The 19,172-nt window shown below is 48.1% G+C and overlaps 1 protein-coding gene across 6 annotated transcripts in view; it reads right to left on the bottom strand.

Moving 5' to 3' along the window:
- Positions 1 to 853: 853 nt before the first annotated feature.
- The window catches only part of CRPPA (CDP-L-ribitol pyrophosphorylase A), a 54,228-nt gene continuing 35,909 nt past the window's right edge, over positions 854 to 19,172 (bottom strand). For 4 of the 6 annotated variants that reach the window (XM_076069267.1, XM_076069271.1, XM_076069268.1 and 1 more), the window contains 2 exons: positions 17,549 to 17,683; positions 4,757 to 8,568 (listed from right to left, as the gene is read on the bottom strand). In XM_076069267.1, the coding sequence (XP_075925382.1) occupies positions 8,251 to 8,568; positions 17,549 to 17,683 (453 nt within the window). In that variant the 3' untranslated portion in view covers positions 4,757 to 8,250. Of the gene's footprint in view, positions 3,984 to 4,756; positions 8,569 to 17,548; positions 17,684 to 19,172 lie in introns of those variants that run through there. The other 2 variants (XM_076069278.1, XM_076069282.1) reach the window with 2 other exon arrangements.

Here is a 19,172-nt window from a genome sequence, read left to right as displayed (position 1 = left end):
AAACAAAGCAAAGAACCCAGGCCGCTCGACTGTATCAGCATGAAGTTGTCCTCCTGGGCTAATATCTAGCTATTTGGACAATTATTCCGTTTGTACGTACATTACAACCTACGTTAAAGTAACCAACCATGAAACCTACAGCTCTTCAAGCAACCTTAGATTCACAGGTCCTCAACGTTTGGATTTCACAATGGACTTAAGTTCGCTCTACACCGTCATTCCAAATCATGACGGCTTCAAGGCAACGTAGACAATCCTTCAACACCTGGGTTGAACAAACCCCGGGTCAACTACACCACTGTTGCGGTTGGCCAAACTCGTGCTCACACAATCATTTCACAACCAAGTGGCCGACACGACACCCACAATGTGGCCAAGGGCACACGCATGGGCCCGAGCTAATCCAACCAGTTGTGGGGCATTTGGAACAATACATCGTTCAACAGCATAAGGCACGGACGCCGACTTCTTCGTAAGAAACATCGATGACGTGCGCGGGCGTTCCATCTTGCTCCAAAGAAGAACGGCATGCCTTAATTTCAACGCGTTCACAATTGTCATCCAACGGTAACATTGACTTTGGTTAATAACAAAAGGCAGCCTCTCCTTTCTGAACATCAGACTGCCCATTCCTGGGGATGAACTAACCACAAACGTGTCATGCAAACCAACACTCACAAACCTGTGTGGAGGAACGCACACTCCGAGATGCACGTAAATCGAGCTGAGCTTCACCAATTAAAACGAGTCGACTTTCCAAAATACGTGCGCACCGAGCCATTCATACTTCGACGATAATTGGCAATACGCCAACTTGTTTCGGCGTTCAGTGCAGCAGCAGGACCTAGAGTGGTGGCGGAAACAACAGAACCTTTATTGAGGTGTCATGCAAACGACGCAAAAACAAGGGTTCAAGTGAGAAACGTACAGTAGGGACAGACGCGTTAATCTTCAAACGTTCACGCGGCATGCAACATGGCTCCAATTCAGCGAGAGGTGCTCACCGTTGCAAATTGGCCAAGTCAACCAGCGGTGCCCTTCCCTTTGCACGTAAGTCGCTTTTGCACGCGTGCGCGTCAGTAGTGTATATGCAACGACTAGGAATCAACACCCACTGGTAGCAATGTACCTCCTACGCCAGTCAAGCCATGTTGACAGCAAGATTTTTATTCAAGTCACGGGCCGTTTTGTATTCCTGAGTGCCCACTTCATCACAGACGGCTCCCAGTTTCTTTTTCACCCCCGAGTGCAAATCCACTGCGCTTCCGTATGGCAGAGGCAAGGCGCGGTCATTCACATGCATTCCCCGCCGGCGTGGATGTTCCGCATCATTTGACACATTTCATGCACAAGTGTGAACGATTTTCTTAGAACAACCCACGCTGCCCATACCCCACCTCCAGAAACCCTCGCTCTAATCTCGTGCGGAGGATGCATAATAGGCATATAACCATTGACACCGACCACTCAAAACCACCCCTTACGTTGCGCTCGTGATTGATCGTCATAATTCGATTCAAGGATCAATGTCCCCTTGTACAATTTGTACCATCTCGTTTGCATTGTTTTGGTGTCTCGCTTGTGCATTCGTTTAGAACAAAGCAGCGGGAGTAAGCGATTGGCCATACAGTACATGTATTGATCATAATTTGCATAAATCGCGAAAAGCAAACGATGTTTGTATTCGTGTCATTACACGCGTGCCATGTTTCAACTAACACCCTGGACACACTTGCAAACGAGATGTTCCATATATAAAAGATGTTATCCCCAGGTGATTTTACATATTGATAAAACATCGATTGTTGCATGAGCGTATGGTGAGCGCGGGAATCGATGCTAAACGACGAATCGAAGCATCGCCACATGCCTAATACACAATGCACCAAATTGAACCCTGTTAGTGTCATAAAAAAAAAACCTCAACACAAAACTCTACCATTTACCCACAGAGTACCTATTATGAAGTACCATTCAAAGTCGGGTCTATTGGCATATACAGCACTGACAGTAGTAGTAGTAATAATACCAGTGATGATGATGGTATAAAAGAGACGGAAACAGTACCACGTATGCCTTGGTGCTCACGATACAAACTACAGAAAAGGTCAACCGTCCGGCACATTGTGAAACTCTCTGTGCTGAGCTTTGGGCGATGGAGCCAACGGCAGTCTGACACACGCAGGGGCGGGGGGGAGGGGGGGCACTTGCGGCCGTTGAGAGCCAACTTTTGAAGACATTGGACAATGCCAAACAAAAGTCAGTCGCTGTAAATCTCTCTCTGCGGTGGGAGACAGAGATTTACAGTGGTGGAAGGGGCGCTCGAAGCCGGGGGGAGGGGGCGGGGGGGGCGGTGGGACTAGCTACTCCTGCTTGGTTCGGTGTAGGTGCATTGCGGAGATGCTGAAGAAGATCTGCCAGATGGGGAGATAACGTAGCTGGAGGAGTTGTGAAACGGGGAGAGATGGCGACCCTGCTTGGCCTTCAAAGTGAACGATCATGTCAGTGACTTCGACTTTCTAGCGTATATATAGAAATAAAATTAGTTGGTGTTCAGCCCCAAGGTAATGCAGTGTACCAGTGTGCGCAGCTATTCAAAATTTATAGTAGTTACTTAAGTGAATATTCTTTTCAAATGTAAAAACGTTTCACTTAGTGCCCAGTCTGTGGTAAAATAGTGTAAAACGTCAGCAGAGGGTTATCCTGGAACAACTTGACAACCCCCATTTATATTGCTGTTATGAAGATCTCTGATAGCATCGTTGGTCGACTTTAAAATACATTCCTCATAGTTGCTATTGCCATGAACCACTTGTTTCCGTCCACTTGATCTTACTTTCGTGACAAAGAGTTGTTGTGCATTATCAAGTTTTTATCTCAGATGCCCCTCAAACACTTGGTTATTCTCAATGAAGTCACTTCAGTGAACGTGACTTAACCACACGCAACAACAAAAAACCCCTAACTCACTTAGCACATGGTCCCCATGGTGAAATAGTTAAATACCGTCGATGGCCTTGAGAATCCTCAACTGTGAACAAGCAGGAAGGCATTCCGCTGCACACCAATCCGTGGGCCAAAAAAATAATCATTCAAAGACTCATGGAGATGATTGTTGAGGTGTTTGGCTGTGGAGGTGCAGAGGGGCTGGGAAGCTATCGCAGGGACGCATGTCTGGCAGGCACGCAGCGATTAACCACTTAAAACACGATCGTCACACTCACGACACGTGCAACCGTGCCCGTCGCACGTGGTGAACGTTTCACATAAATCCTGCGACCGCTAGAGACGCTAAAAGTCCCTACGATACAAATGCAGTTAATGTGATTCTCGAATCGAATCGTCATTGGAAGTCAATGTTACATCGCTTTATGATGTCGGGTGGCTAAGGGGGGCCATGAAGCATATCTATGTGGGGGGGGGGGGACACAGGGCATTTGGCACCCCTCATCAAAAGTTTATGGGGGGCAGCTTTCCCCAAGACTGGCTCCCGTGTTCCCATACCCATGATACTAAGCACAGACATTCTGATTGGTTTTGCATTTACTCATTGAAGGAATGTGGATTTACATTTATAGGGCATTTAAATTCCTCAAAGATGTGCCTTGCCTAACTTGTCATCTCGACCAGTCAATTTCCCAAAGGCTGTCGAACCAGCCAAGGGAATACCCAGTGGGGCAAGTGTCCCTTCGTGGCACAAGGTGTTCTCGCGGCACCGGCTTGCAAGTATCATTTGTGAAACGGTGGGATACCAATGTTTTTCCTCTCTCCGTGACTCCTGTGGTCTTCCAGTCTTTGCTCCGGTGTCCCGCGTTCTCACAGTGTCGTGACCCCGCCGCTGTCCCCGCGCAAGCGACGGTCTCTCTCTCCGCTCCTCACACCACCAGGACCTGTCCGGCGAGGGCCGCACTCCGATCCCTCAGCAGAGACATCACGATGTCGGCACCTTGGCGTGCCACGCTTGATGGATCAGAGCCACCCTGCTGGCGAGCACAAAACAGCACGGAGTGTACACAACGCACCCCGGCGTGTGCACTGTGCACCACAACACACAGCACGGAGGCCGCAGTACGCACCGCAGGACAAATACCACACACTACAGCACACACAATCGAGAATGTACACAATACAGCACGTGGCATATACCGCACAGCACACGATTTACACTGTAGACCACAGGGAATATACCACAACGCACACGATACAGACTATAGACCAGAGGATGTATACCACACACTATAGGACATGTAGTCGACAACACAGAAAATATACCGCACAGTGCAGGACATATACAAGACAGTTCAAGATGTACCACACGCCGCAACACATAAATACCACTCGCGAGAGCGCATACGGCACAGCACATAACACACACCACACAAACCACGTACGAAGTTGCACCACTTAAGTTTCCATTCAACACAGTACATACACACCCATGTGGTATATATGCATAACCTTATGTAGGACCGAACACAAACAACACATACACATCACGTGAACACCACTAACATTGACACGCTCATGTCCACCAGTTACATGTCACACAACACACAGCGGACACGACATCTCCCACACCACTCACTCTACGAAACGCCGCAAGGCACTGCCAATGCCAAGCCAATAAAATGACGCGGGAAAAAAGTTACGATGCCTTAGTTTGGTTCAACGAGCGATAGGCCGAGGTTCACAAACTCACATCATTGCGGTTAAACTGTTTTTTAACCAACCTCCCATTCACAAAGCATGCAACTCCTCTAACTTAAACACTCGTTTAATGGCGTAAATAATATACAGGTAGTCCCCGACTTACGATGGAGATGCGTTACAATGATCCCATCGTAAGTCGAAAATATCGTAAGTCGAAAATGGCCTAGCCTACTCAGGAGTCTTAAAGAATGGTGATAATTTAGCAAAACAGAGTGTTTACAGTACCATACTGTATAAACTATATACTGTATGTATTTATTAATTACAATACTGTATTGCACAGTACAATTTTAAGTAAAAAACACGGTAAAATTCTTAGCCTACCTATATGAACTGCAATTTCATAGAAAGTTTTTTTCAGGAAACAATCCTATCTGCTAAAAAAAACTTTTACCATGCATTGAACGTATGTATCGTGGTGACCCTAAAATGAAATCGCTAAAGCTACGTATCATACATGCATTGAACGTATCGTAACGTATCATATTGTACTGTACTCGCCAAGATTCGTACCTTGTACGCTGCTGCGTTTGCCTGCCGTGCGAAAATTAAAAATATTTTACAATTGTGTCGTATCGCTATCGCCATCGTAAGATCGAAATATCGTAAGTCGGGGACCATCGTAAGTCGGGGACCATCGTAAGTCGGGGACTACCTGTATCTAGTGATGATGCTGCGACTGCTGCTTTGGGAGTGGTGCGCACAATTAACGACAAACTCACACGCATTCGCCAATAGCGCTGTGGCCTTACAAAGAAAATGTGTATCAAAGGTGACATTTCTGCCACTGGCCTCTCTTTACAGCACGGGAAAGGCCATGTCCTGTGAAGAAGGGATATCACCCCAAAATGTCAATTCTTCACTTTGTTCTATTTAAGGCAAAGTCACGTGTTTGCTTAAGGCAAGATAGGTTGGGGTGGATGCATCGACTGGAGTTGTGAGAATCAACTGGGGTGCTCAATGTGAGAAACCCAGGGAATTGCCACAAACTACACTTATTTTTCTTCTTTCGTACGGCTTACATAGATGCAGAGCAGCAACTACAATTTCACATTCAGGTGGTCAAGCCAGATGACGGGGTCAAGAGCAGCGGAGTGTATGGCCGTGATGTCTCCTTCGTAATTGTGGATCGGGAATTGCGTCGTCGTACGCTGTACAGTCTGTTCTGGATGACCACAGTCGCACACTGGAGAGTTTTTCATTCATCGTGCATCAGGTATCCCCGCGTCCACTGCCATGGTTTAGTGCGGTTTTGAGTGGACCACGAGCACCAACTCTACTGCAGCACCACAAGTAAGTCAACACCGCCATCTGCTGGGAGAAGGTCGAAACATTACAACTGATAAATACAATTATTGGAGAGAAAACCGGTGGCACCCAGAGCTCGGTGACCAAAAGGAAGTCCCAAAGTCACGTGCTGTTGGTGCTGGTGGTGATGATGGGTGATCTTGTGAGTGGACCTTGGACTTCAGGGGTCGATTGTCAACATCAACAACATTTATCAGAAGCACCAATGGTATCAAGTGGCATTGTCTTAGCCTCTTCGTTGTGTTACTTCACCTTGATTTGTCAATTACATTTTCACTGAAATTATCTCCGTTCAAGTACAAATTAAGTGGTTGCAAACTTCACACGCCTGATGATTGCCAAGCACGTCCTAGGTGATGTGGTGACGGACACACACACAGAGGCCCACAGACTCACATAGATGAACATAAACTCACATATATGGACATACACTCGCAAAGAGGACAACATACTTACACAGAGGACCGCAGATTCATAGAGGGCAATCGATTCACATAGAGGACCATAGATTCACATAGAGGACCATAGACTCACGTAGAAGACCATAAACTCACGTAGAAGACCATAGACTCACAGAGAGGATCATAAACTCACGTAGAAGACCATAGACTCATCTAGAAGACCACAGACTCACGTAGAAGCCCATAGACTCACAGAGAGGACCATAGACTCACAGAGAGGACCATAAACTCACGTAGAAGCCCATAGACTCACATACAGGACCATAGACTCATGTAGAGGACCATAGACTCATGTAGAGGACCATAGACTCACATACAGTACCATAGACTCACGTAGAAGACCAGAGACTCACATACAGGACCATAGACTCACATACAGTACCATAGACTCACATACAGTACCATAGACTCACATAGAGGACCATAGACTCACATACAGTACCATAGACTCACATACAGTACCATAGACTCATATAGAGGACCATAGACTCACATACAGTACCATAGACTCACATATAAGACCATAGACTCACATACAGTACCATAGACTCACATACAGGACCATAGACTCACATACAGTACCATAGACTCACATAGAGGACCATAGACTCACATACAGTACCATAGACTCACATACAGGACCATAGACTCACATACAGTACCATAGACTCACATACAGTACCATAGACTCGCGTAGAGGACCATAGACTCACGTAGAGGACAATAGACTCACATACAGTACCATAGACTCACATACAGGACCATAGACTCACATACAGTACCATAGACTCACATACAGGACCATAGACTCACATACAGTACCATAGACTCACACACAGTACCATAGACTCACGTAGAGGACCATAGACTCACATACAGTACCATAGACTCACATACAGGACCATAGACTCACATACAGGACCATAGACTCACATACAGGACCTTAGACTCACATACAGTACCATAGACTCACATACAGTACCATAGACTCACATACAGTACCATAGACTCACATAGAGGACCATAGACTCACATACAGTACCATAGACTCACATACAGGACCATAGACTCACATACAGTACCATAGACTCACATACAGTACCATAGACTCACATACAGGACCATAGACTCACATACAGGACCATAGACTCACATACAGGACCATAGACTCACATACAGTACCATAGACTCACATACAGTACCATAGACTCACATACAGGACCATAGACTCACATACAGTACCATAGACTCACATACAGGACCATAGACTCACATACAGGACCATAGACTCACATACAGTACCATAGACTCACATACAGTACCATAGACTCACATACAGGACCATAGACTCACATACAGTACCATAGACTCACATACAGTACCATAGACTCACGTAGAGGACCATAGACTCACATACAGTACCATAGACTCACATACAGTACCATAGACTCACAGACAGCCATATATTCACATACAGTACCATAGACTCACATACAGGACCATAGACTCACATACAGTACCATAGACTCACGTAGAGGACCATAGACTCACAGACAGCCATAGATTCACATACAGTACCATAGACTCACGTAGAGGACCATAGACTCACATACAGTACCATAGACTCACGTAGAGGACCATAGACTCACAGACAGCCATAGATTCACAAAGTGTTCCACTTTGTTGCGGTTTGTCGCAATCACATTTGGGCGATTCGTTTAGTTTCCATATTTTTCATACGTGATTGTACCTGCCTTAGCCAGTTCTGATACTAATGGCTGGCAGGTGGGATTCTCCACGAGGTGCTGATTTGGGACGATGTTTGCGTTCTCCCAATTGTGACCCCATCGGGAGGGGTGGTGGTGGTGGTGATAGGCACGGTTGTGATGCGGGTGACGAGCACGGCTGTGGTGGTGGTGATAGGCACGGTTGTGCTGGGAGTGAAGGGCACGGTTGTGATGAGGGTGGAGGTGAATGCTCTACCAGCAGGGGTCACTGAAGGCTCGTGATCGAGTGGAGTCACCAGGCATGATGACTTTGAGCTCCTGACATTTGTGACACAGACGATCCCGTTAAGCCAGCTGCCCCGCTAAAAGACACAAAATAGCTTAGTTTAGTCAGTTTAACACGTAAGCTTTCGCGATCAATATCATCCATAATATCGATTTTTTTGTTTTAGATCTCGTAAATATACACAAGTGTCGTTAAACCCGCCAACACCCGACCCAGCCAATGAATAGGGATTACCAACGTTAATCAATAGGGATCACCATCGAGAGGAGGTACAAGAATAATGGGCTTGCATAACGCGCGTGCATGATGTTGGTTGATTACTATATAAATAACACAAACGGCATTGGATACCCATAATCATTTATATGCATTCATTAATCCCCCCCCCACCCCCACACGAGTGACGTCATCACACCTCTCCCTCTATTTAAGGAACAAAACAGGAGGATTCATCAACAAATCTGGCTGTTGCCTGACGAAGCTAGTTGTAATTACTGGCGAAAGGTCGTACTCAGATTGTAAATGTTATGGCTTTGCTCTCCAACACACCGGTTTGCTGTACTCGTCACGGACTGACGCACGTTCTGTTTACGTGACAAACCTTAATAATTGGCTGTGTCGGGTAGTGGCGGGCTTAACGACACTTTTGTATATTTACGCGATATAACCCAACAACACCTGCATTGTGGAGCTTTAAAACAAAACTGTATTGTGGAGTTTAGTTTAGCTCTGCCGTCAGTCTCAGCCGTGGCCATCATCCCCGTTTAGCGGCGAGTCCTATCCAAGGCCACTTCACCTGGTGAATATATCGTCCAAGCTTGTGCCTCTCCCCTGATCTGTGTGTGTTTCTCAGTCTGTCTCTTCCAAACGAAACGTTCCTATTGCCATGCCCTCCCCCATTTGACAGACAGGGCGATTAAGTGCGGGCGCGGTAACTCACAGTCAGACACGTTCAAGCGATGCGTACGAAGCACGTTTGTCAGGTCAGCTGATGGTTTTTGTAGAATTGCATCCCATAACTTGGGTTAATATTCCTTTCCCTGATGACGACCGCGTGTGTTGCGATCGAACCGTCGTAGTTTTTGTTATTTTATTTGAACCTATCTACGTGACTTTACCGAAAGACCCAAAGAATGGAATATTCATGGTCCTCATTAATGGCTTATTTTGAACGCGCGAGCGTCATGACCAGATTCGTGTAACGTTTCTGTCCAAGTTGTTGCAGCAAGGACAGCACAGGTCCTTTAGCTCTCTTTGGTGCTGTTTACATAATTTTTACGAGTTACTACAAACTCCATAAATTTAGCCGGGGGTGTATTTATTATTTTCTCGCGACACTCCCAAGGGCAATTTCCCATCAAAGGTCCGTTTTTACGCAAATGCCACTTTTGACGCAATACGCTACCCACCTCCCTGCCCACCCCTCTTCCAATTACAAAAAGGAAAATTGGTGCTCGACCCTAAATAAACATAGTTATGGTCAAATTTTGATTTAAAGCTTTCGTGACTGCAGTAATTCATATTCTTAGCTCTTTCTGTAAAGTCACGTTGAAGGGAAACAATAAAATAATAAAATATATTTATTTTTATGGGTTTATATATATTTTATTATTTTACTGTTTCCCTTCAACGTGACTTTACCGAAAGAGCTAAGGATATATAGTTATGGTCACTTGCAAACTATACGGCCTTGAGAGAAGGAGTCACTCTCCAAACGAGCGGAGAAAACTCCGGTCGAGTTGCGTTCGTGTCTCTATTTACCACGGCCGGGTGCTCTGTTCAGGCAGTGCTGCTTCAAGCTCTTCGCTTCACTTTCGGGTTTGCTCGGCATTATATTTGACGTTTTGGGAGCTTGTAAAGGCTGTCGCCTGTTGAAGCTAGCTGTAATTACTGGCGAAACGTCGTACTCAGATTGTAAATGTTGTGGCTTGGCTCTCCAAACACACCGGTGTGCTGTACTCGTGACGAATTGGCCACGTTCAGTTTACGTGACAACCCTTACTAGCTGGCTGTGTCGGGTGGTGGTGGGTTAAACGACACATTTATATATTTACGCGATCTAACCCAAAAGACCTCTATTATGAAACTAAATAATTGATTTGTTTTTTTTTCTCAGTATGTCAAACAATATGCGGTACAACCCAAAAATGAATCTGACCGAGCACCTACACCGAACCAACTGTGAAAATGTATGCGGTACAAGTGCTGTGTTACCACTATGTGAACTCACAATGGAGCAATCCACAATCAGCACTGTGTGATCTGGCATTGCAGCTGGAAGGGTTCGTACTGCGGTGGGCTAACCACTGTGCAATACCACCCCACCCAGGGTAAAAAAAGGATGCAAGCCGTGTACAAACAGAATTGTGAGGTGGCCAGGTGGCAACTGCAGTCACGAAAGCTTTAAATCAAAATTTAGTAAAATGTCGTAAAAATATATACCACTGAGGCCCTGGGTTCGAATCCGGATTATCAGCCACCCGTGATGAAAACCGCGGTCGGAAGTGTAACTGGTGAGACCAACTCGGCCTGCGCACTCAAAAACATGAAGCGAAATCTTGCTTTTCACTTAATTTGGATAAATTCCTGGCTAGGAATTTGAACACATCAGTTTGGCTACCATATGACGAGCAATAACCGTCACGGGATCGTGAGGGAAATGGCAACGTCCCTGTTATATGGATGAAAGCGATCACTGGAAGGGACCTCTAAGAGATAGCTCCGTGATACCCACTTCTTTGGACTGTTCACTAACGTGGGGTGATGCACTGCTCTGAGAGAGCTCTGCTTGGATATTTCATCTTATGACATGTCGTCGACAAGACAAGAGAGAACACATGGGAGGATAAAATATCCGTGGCAATCGTTCATACTTTGGAACAATTCCTTGTCGTGGACCGTTCCTCTTTGTTCGTGTGTATTTTCTACGTTTACTCTGGTTTCCTTCTATGTGCAAAAGACAAAGATCACCCGTGTAGCCTTACCAGACTGCTGGGGCAAGTGCTGTCAGTGAGCAGCGCCTATGAAAGCCAGCATGGCACACGAGGGGGTGGGTGGCCAGCACCACACCCCGGCCAACTTTGTTTCCCCTGTTGGCGATGTTTTTACGCACCGCACCAGGTACTAATGTCAGGCTGAGTCGACCTAGGGGAGGCCCAGAACCGGTTCAAATGATCGTCACTGGTGTTGGTCGTGAACGGGAATTGAACTTGGGTGACCGGGTTCGCAGCGCAGCGCGCTAAACGTTACGCTACCGCTTTCCATGTGCACACATACTGACACACACTGTCCACACACGACCAGCAGTACCCTCCTGAAAACGGGTCTTGAGTCTCACAGCGTCTTTCCTGGATAATGGACTACAGTTATAATTATGGCGGGATACATTCTAGATGTGCGGGTTGTGGTAGAGGAAGAAAAAACATGCACACGCATGGATTCTCTAACGCTTTCCAACATCAGTTTAACACGTAGGCTTTCGCGACCAATATTATTCATAATAAAGGTTTTTGGGTTAGATCGCGTTTATTTATAAATGTGTCGTAACCCTCCACCACCCGACACGGCCAATCAGCAAAAAAAAGTGTCACGTTGACAAAAAGACAAATATCATCATCGGGCAATTCGCCATTCTGGCGAATTGCCCGATGATGCTGGATGTATTTACCAGCGAAACGTCGTACTCAAACTGTAAATGTGGATTCACTCTTCAACACACCGATGGACTAAAGTAGTGAACTATTTGTCTTTGTGTCAACGTGACACTTTTTTTTTGCTTTCCAACATGCTCTTGTCCTCGGAAGTATCTAATCAGTGGCAACTAGCAACCTGCACATTCTTTGGACATGACCCTCTGTCCCTCCCTCCCACCGCCCATCCAGCCGGCCAAACTTTTTTTTTTTATAATAGAGTATGAATGATAATGGTAGCGCTTGCAACAGGAGCGGATGGAAGCAGTATGCCCAGAGGCAGCGATGACAAAGTGGGGGCTTGGATAGCAAGATAGATCTGCTGGGGACAGCGAGCCGTGGCCTGTAGGGCCGGGACACCGAGGAGAGCCCTCTTAGCGCTAGTTTGTGTCTTCAGGTTTTGGGCAAAGCGCTTACCGTTTTGGCTGGCTTACTTCATAGCAAGTCCCTAATAGCATCGCAACTCTGTACTAACGTTTTTGTTCACAATGAATAACCTTTACGATAATTATTCCGCGCCCTGTTTTGGGCAGACAGACAGGAGCACAGAACAACAGAAGCACAGAGGCGACGGGCCGAACTAATGGATAAATGCTTACAACCTTAGCTGGCAGGCGTTAATAGTAAAACACCCGACATGTTGTGTCGCGAGGTTTCAAGATTCACAATGAAAACGGCACCAGACTCTAAAACGGTGTTTGCTTTAGTGGCCGCCTCCACCCTCCTTGCATCCCCATGCCTGTGTTTACGCAATTATGCTTTATGGGCCTCACTGCTTAGCGAACAGTCGCCGAGAGTCTGGGTGTCTGCTCTGGTTACAATCAGACACGTTTACAAACAGTGCACCGGGCCATTTAGCACCGCCGCCACCGACCATCAGACCTGCGCTGTGTCCGGAGCGTGCCGACGGACCCAGCGAAACAGAGGCCCGCCGTCTCACGGCGGCGGCGGCGCCGTGATGGGTGGGCCCTGCTGCTCACATCCTGAACATTTATTCATGCTGGAGGAATCCGGTGAGTTATAAAGCTCTTTTTCATTTATGTCCAGCAGTTTCACAGGCGCTCGTCGGCACACGGGGCAGTTCTCGATGCTTTAGCTGCCCGCCCCCTCCCCGCGAATCCCCGCACTGGCGCCATGATTTGTGGCGTCGGGATATTATTGGGGGTTTTCGATTCCCCGGGCCCTGATACATTCCCAGCAAGCCTCGTGCCGGGAAATTCAACCGTATAACGGAAGGCGCCTGATTCATCGTCCGAGAAAAATCTAAGAGCATTTAGGACCACCGAGCCAAGCATCATCAGCACCAATGATTTCCAGAAGTGTTTGTTTAAAGAGGGTGGTGGTGGTGGGGGGTCACGGAGGGGCTGTGGGTTACGGAATGCACTATGAAACTCGCAGAACTGAGCTTGATTCCCGAGCACAGCTAACATCAGTGGCGAGTGATATCTGAACCAATCCTGCACCCCCCCCATAACCCCTGCTCCCCCGTCCCCTTACCAACTCACACTGACCAGCATGGTACAATATCTTCTTTGGTTCTTTCGGTAAAGTCACGTAGAATGAGAATAAAATAATAAATTGATATTATTGTGTTATTTTATTTTATCAATTTATAATTTTATTCTCATTCTACGTTACTTTACCGAAAGAACCAAAGAAGATGAATCCTTGCAGTCACGAAAGCTTTAAATCGAAATGGTACAATATGGTCAAACAGTCTCCATAACTGACATGGTGTGGGAAGGCCTTCAGTTAGCGGTGGGTTGAACAAGGGCTGTAACTGTAACAATATTACTGTTTAGGCAAGACAGGGGCTCGATTGGATTTGACTTCTCTGAATTTCATCAGCAACAGTGCACACAGTCAACAGGGAGGAACCAATGGAGGGGAGGGGGGGCACTGCCAAATACGGGTGGGAAGGACGTCCATACCCTCCGTGTAAACCTCCGCAAGTTGAGAGAAGATCATGATGATCGGGCATCACCTGGGCCACTGCTGTCAGAACTGGCACAAGGAAGTAAGCTAACGAGGTGTGGTGGTGACATTAACGGTGCCGGTGCCGGCCAAGACGACCTTTTAAACTTGACCTCAAGGGCTTCCACAGTCAGCCCGAGGAGCTGCCTTTGATTGGGTGGTGGTGGTGGTGGTGAGGGGGGGGACACACATAACGAACTGCTGTTCATTAAGGGGGAACACATGCCCTCCCCTTAAATTATCCTGCAGAAAAAAAAACCCCAACACTCAACGGTGTCCCGCTAAACAAATACTGCTGGGTGGTCTGGGGTTAGGGCAAGAGAAAGCCACAGACCACATGGGGCCGCAGGTCACGGCTCTCAAAGGCCGGTAAAACATTGTCCAGCATCGTTGTGCACCGTGCCTACACCGTGAGGATGGTGTATAAGTAAAACCGGGAATGTGATTGAATAACACGGCGATTAAAGGCGCTGAGTGACGGGGCCGCCCGGATTGAGTGAGCTCACGTGAATTTCCCGTGTTTACTGTCAATGTGAATTCAGAACGCTGCATCGGTCCTCAAATCTAGTTTTTTGTAATTAAGTTTCAGGTTTGTACTATGACCTACAAGACCATCCCATGAAAGCTGACTCTTACGGGCATTTTTACAGGGTCTTTAACAGGGTCCTTAATGTCCACAAAAATAAAACTGCACACTATTACCGACACTCTGCACACAAAATACTCTCTTGGAGCATGAGTGGAACTGTCGACATCTTGCAATGTGGCCAAGAGTTGGGGACGTCCAAGACTCGCCTACACTGATGCTATAGTATTGTTGGCCCTTAAATGACGAATAAAAAAAATCTTCTCACAGTAATTTTACAGCTAGTAAAATAAATGTTCCAGGGATTTGAGCACAAGGAGGCCTTGCATGGATATTTTAAATGAGACCAATGTTCACGCTTTGGGTGGAGCGTCAATGCAGTGGCTTGCACACCGCGCTACGAATCCAGCCATCCAAGTTAGAATTTCGGCCACGGCTAACGTCGGTGGCGAGTGATATCTGAAGCTCTCCTTGGCCTCCCAGCACCTCCTTCACCGATTCCGCTTCGGTGAAGTATGATCAAAAACAACCATGACCAACACAATATAGGGAGTTGGGGGGAGGGGGCGGAACTCATAAACCCAATGCTATTGGCTGGAAATGCCACATTACGTAGATGTTCACCCTTCACCCGTGCAATGACTTTGCGTGGATTCATTTATGGTGTGTGCTGGCGACGCGATCCTTGAATAGCAGGAGGGAACAGGGTGGTTTTACGTCCCCTTCCGATGGATGGCGCGCAACGGTTACAACTCGGCAGCCCTTCAACGGCAGCGTTGAGCGCTCTCCCCTGCTCACTGACCCGAAACGGCCAATTCGTTAAGACGCTACTAGCACGAGGCATCGATTCGTTGATTAAAGCCGAAGAGTCATCTCTTCAGTCTATCTGTCAGCTTGACACCACTATTTGCTGGACGGTTTATGGGGCCTGTTTACTTGCACGGGGGAGTGAGCTGATGATCTGTTTTTTTTTAAGTTGAACTTACGTGTACAACGTTTTATTGCGTCGAGTCATTTAAATGTTGATTGATGTTATGTTACATACATTTTAATGTGTCCATCTTTGAAGAGCTCTGTGACAACTTTATTGTGAAGGGCACTATACTGAAAAGTAAAGTCTGAGATCTTGCACTCGCTGGTACGTGCTCACGAGTCAACCCTTTACGATCAGTGCGAATGTTAACAACACCGGAAAAATAAAAAGCCTGAGAAACAGAACCGAGGGGATACGCTCAAAACAAGACCAAATAATACCAAGAGATTCTTAAACCCATTACACAATCTCACAGTGGGTGAACCCATCGATTCACTGGGGAGTGCAAATCGTTACACGCCTACGATCTACGTTTCAGGAGATTACTGAGAAGCGATTTGTGGAGGTGTGGAATGACCGGCGTGGGTTTCTGGAATCTTAACCGTGCGGCCCAGAATCAGCACAATTCAAGGGCATTGCACTCATTACACACAAAGTGCTTGCCACAAACAAACCACAATACCTTGCTGATCTCGTCAAGGAGCACAAACCATCATGCGATCTCGGGTCATCCTCGCAGCGGCTTTTTGGCTAAGCCATCAAACAAAGACGGCCACTGCAATGCGTGCTTTCAGAGGCGCTTCTACAGCTGTCTGGAACGCTCTTACTTCCAATATTAGGAAGCCACTGGAGCTACGCACTTTGAAATTTAGATTGAAATCTCATTTCTTTACAACTGCTTTCTGTGTTAAGTTTGCTGTCCTTCCCCTGCACCTCCAATTTAGCACGGTTGGCTACGTACGGCGCGAAAGAAGTTCCACGCACGCACATCACCGGGGCGCGCGACTCGTTACAACGCCCATGCACGGAGCACGAACACGCGGCCGCTCGAGTTCTCTTTCGCATCCGATGGTCGCACGAAGCAGACGCTGCCCAACTTGCCTGCCTCCATCAAACCCCTACGAGACGCGCTCGCCCGTCGGCCGCGGCGTTGCTCACTGCCGCTTTACCGGTTCGGCGCCCGAGACCGGTGGGGGCCTCCTTCGCCAAGCACGCAGCCAAAACAAGCAGCGGGCCCGGCAGGAAGTCTGGGCTCGTCGCGGCGCGACACGCGAAATGGGAGAATCCCAGCGCGGGATGGGTGGTGGTGGTGGTGGTGTGCGGCGGGGGCTCCCACGTACCCTTTACGCCCCCTCATTCCCAAACCCCCCCCACCCCCCCCACCCCCCTCCGGAGTCCCAGACCCCTCATTAAAGCCGCGCCGTATGCACCACAGGGGGCAGGTGGGGGCGTGCGGCTGTGAGCTCGCGATGACAGACTTCTCTCGTCTGGGGCGGGGGGGGAATGAAGGGGGAAAAAAATGCTTCAATCTCGCATCCTTATTGTGGAAAGCAATCCCATTAAATTGTGGACATTCAACATTCCTACGGAGGGGGCCAGTGTCTCCATAAGACGGCCAACTATTGGCTTTGACGTGCGAAATTCCCGACAAAACGGTGTTTGGGAATGGGACCTGACCATGTAGGGTTTTCACGGTCGAGCCACTCCGACACCTTTGCCGACTGTACTGCGATGTCCGACGTTTCACTCCGCTTGCTTTCTGCCTCAATAACTCAATATTCAATTCGCTTTCTGAAGGAAGCTCCCGGCAACGCGGAGCGAAACGAAAACGCCGGGACGAAATCGCACGAAGAGAAAAACGCATCGGAAGGGAATCGTAAGGGACGCGTTCGCGAGCGCTGGCGTCCTTCGTGCGCAGCTTGGCGAGAGGTAAACACTGGACGGTGGCGTGGTCAGCGCTTTACACTGCGCGAGAAACGCGGGCGCGGCCTACCTCCGGACGGTTTACCAGCAGCCCGTAAATCAAAACATTTCTCTGCCGGCTCTCAGAGGCGATCCGTCGCAGCTCCAGGAATTCATCGTCCGCGGCCCCGGGAGGAGAGAGCACCTCGCCGTCCCTGAAGCTCACCTGGGCCAGGGAACATGGCGGCAAAAAACGGGCAGGCGTTGTTCAGCGCGCACTCACACACCCGACCCCCCGGAACAAGGTCACGCGCGGCTCAATTGTGAGGCGGCCGTCAAGGTCAATGCACATGCTGGATGTCAGTTTAAGTCTCCCTGCTGCATTGTAAATGATGCGGATTCGCTATTTTGTAAAAAAAAAAAAAAATCCAACAACAAAAGGAAACGTCCTTTGAAGCGCTGCGCTACAAGTTGGCCATGAACGCGATGTTATCAAGACGAACTGTAATAATACACCACCGCCACCAAAGGCAGTCGCAAAGGCAGCTAAATGATAAATAAAAACATTGAAAAAAGATCAGACCTGGTCCTTTCCCCCCCTGTCAAACACGAAAAAAAACCAGCAAATAGAACCACCATAACACGGCGACACCTCGCCAAAAGGTTCCTGCGCAAATCTGTCGAAAGGGGGACAAAAGGGATTGTCGTAAGTTTTCGAACGTGGCGCAGTGATCCCATGACATCCGCTGCCCCCACCCTGCCCCCTCCCCCCCAGCCCCGTCCTCCTCGCCTCCTCCCCCACCCATGAGTCGGCTCTCATTCTCCATCGCTCGTCAGGCCTTGAGCCCGTGCTGAAAGGCAGGGCGTGAGGCCCTCAGTAAACACGGCCAAGGCACAATCATCGCGGGCCGGCGCGGAGACTGACGTGTTGTGATGAGCCCCTCAGAGTTGAACATTTACGGCTGATGAACTTGGGACAGCCTCATTGAGCAGCTGCCGGACACGGCCCGCGCGTCGCCTGTTAACGGCTCTTCTTTTAAAGCGTTGTTTTTTTTGTCCTTCGGAGGTCGTTTGTTAGTGTCGCAGGGCCTCATCTCCCGGAGCCTCTTCATGCGGCACGCGAAAAAAAAGCACGCTCACTGCCGCTTTTGGCGAAAGGGAGAAAAATGACAAAACTTGTTTTCTGTTCACGCGCCGTGTTTTGACTCCTCGCTAAACGGTCACTGATTGCACGAGTCGGAGCCAGCACTTCTCGAAAGGGAAGAAACTACAAAACAAAAATGGGCCGAAAAAACCCCAAACTTTTAGCATTTGTTCAATAAGTAGATTAATGACGTGAACGTAAAAAAACGACAATAGACCAAAAGCGCGCGTGAGCGCTAGCGAGACACACCAGCGCCAGCGAGACACACTAGCGCTAGCGAGACACACTAGCGCTAGCGAGACATACTAGCGCTAGCGAGACACACTAGCGCCAGCGAGACACACTAGCGCTAGCGAGACACGCTAGCGCTAGCGAGACACACTAGCGCTAGCGAGGTGGACTAACACTAGCAAGATATACTAACACTAGCGAGACACACTAGCGCTAACGAGACACGCTAGCACTAACGAGACATACTAGCACGCTAGCGAGACACACTAGCGCTAGCGAGGTGGACTAACACTAGCAAGATATACTAACACTAGCGAGACACACTAGCGCTAGCGAGACA

Source organism: Petromyzon marinus, chromosome 2, assembly GCF_048934315.1.
Source record: "Petromyzon marinus isolate PM22_M1 ecotype Great Lakes invasive population chromosome 2, UKy_Petmar_22M1.pri1.0, whole genome shotgun sequence".
Taxonomy (NCBI): Eukaryota; Metazoa; Chordata; class Hyperoartia; order Petromyzontiformes; family Petromyzontidae; genus Petromyzon; species Petromyzon marinus.
The sequence above is the reverse complement of the archived record's forward strand: the minus strand, read 5'-3'. Positions and strand labels throughout refer to the sequence as shown.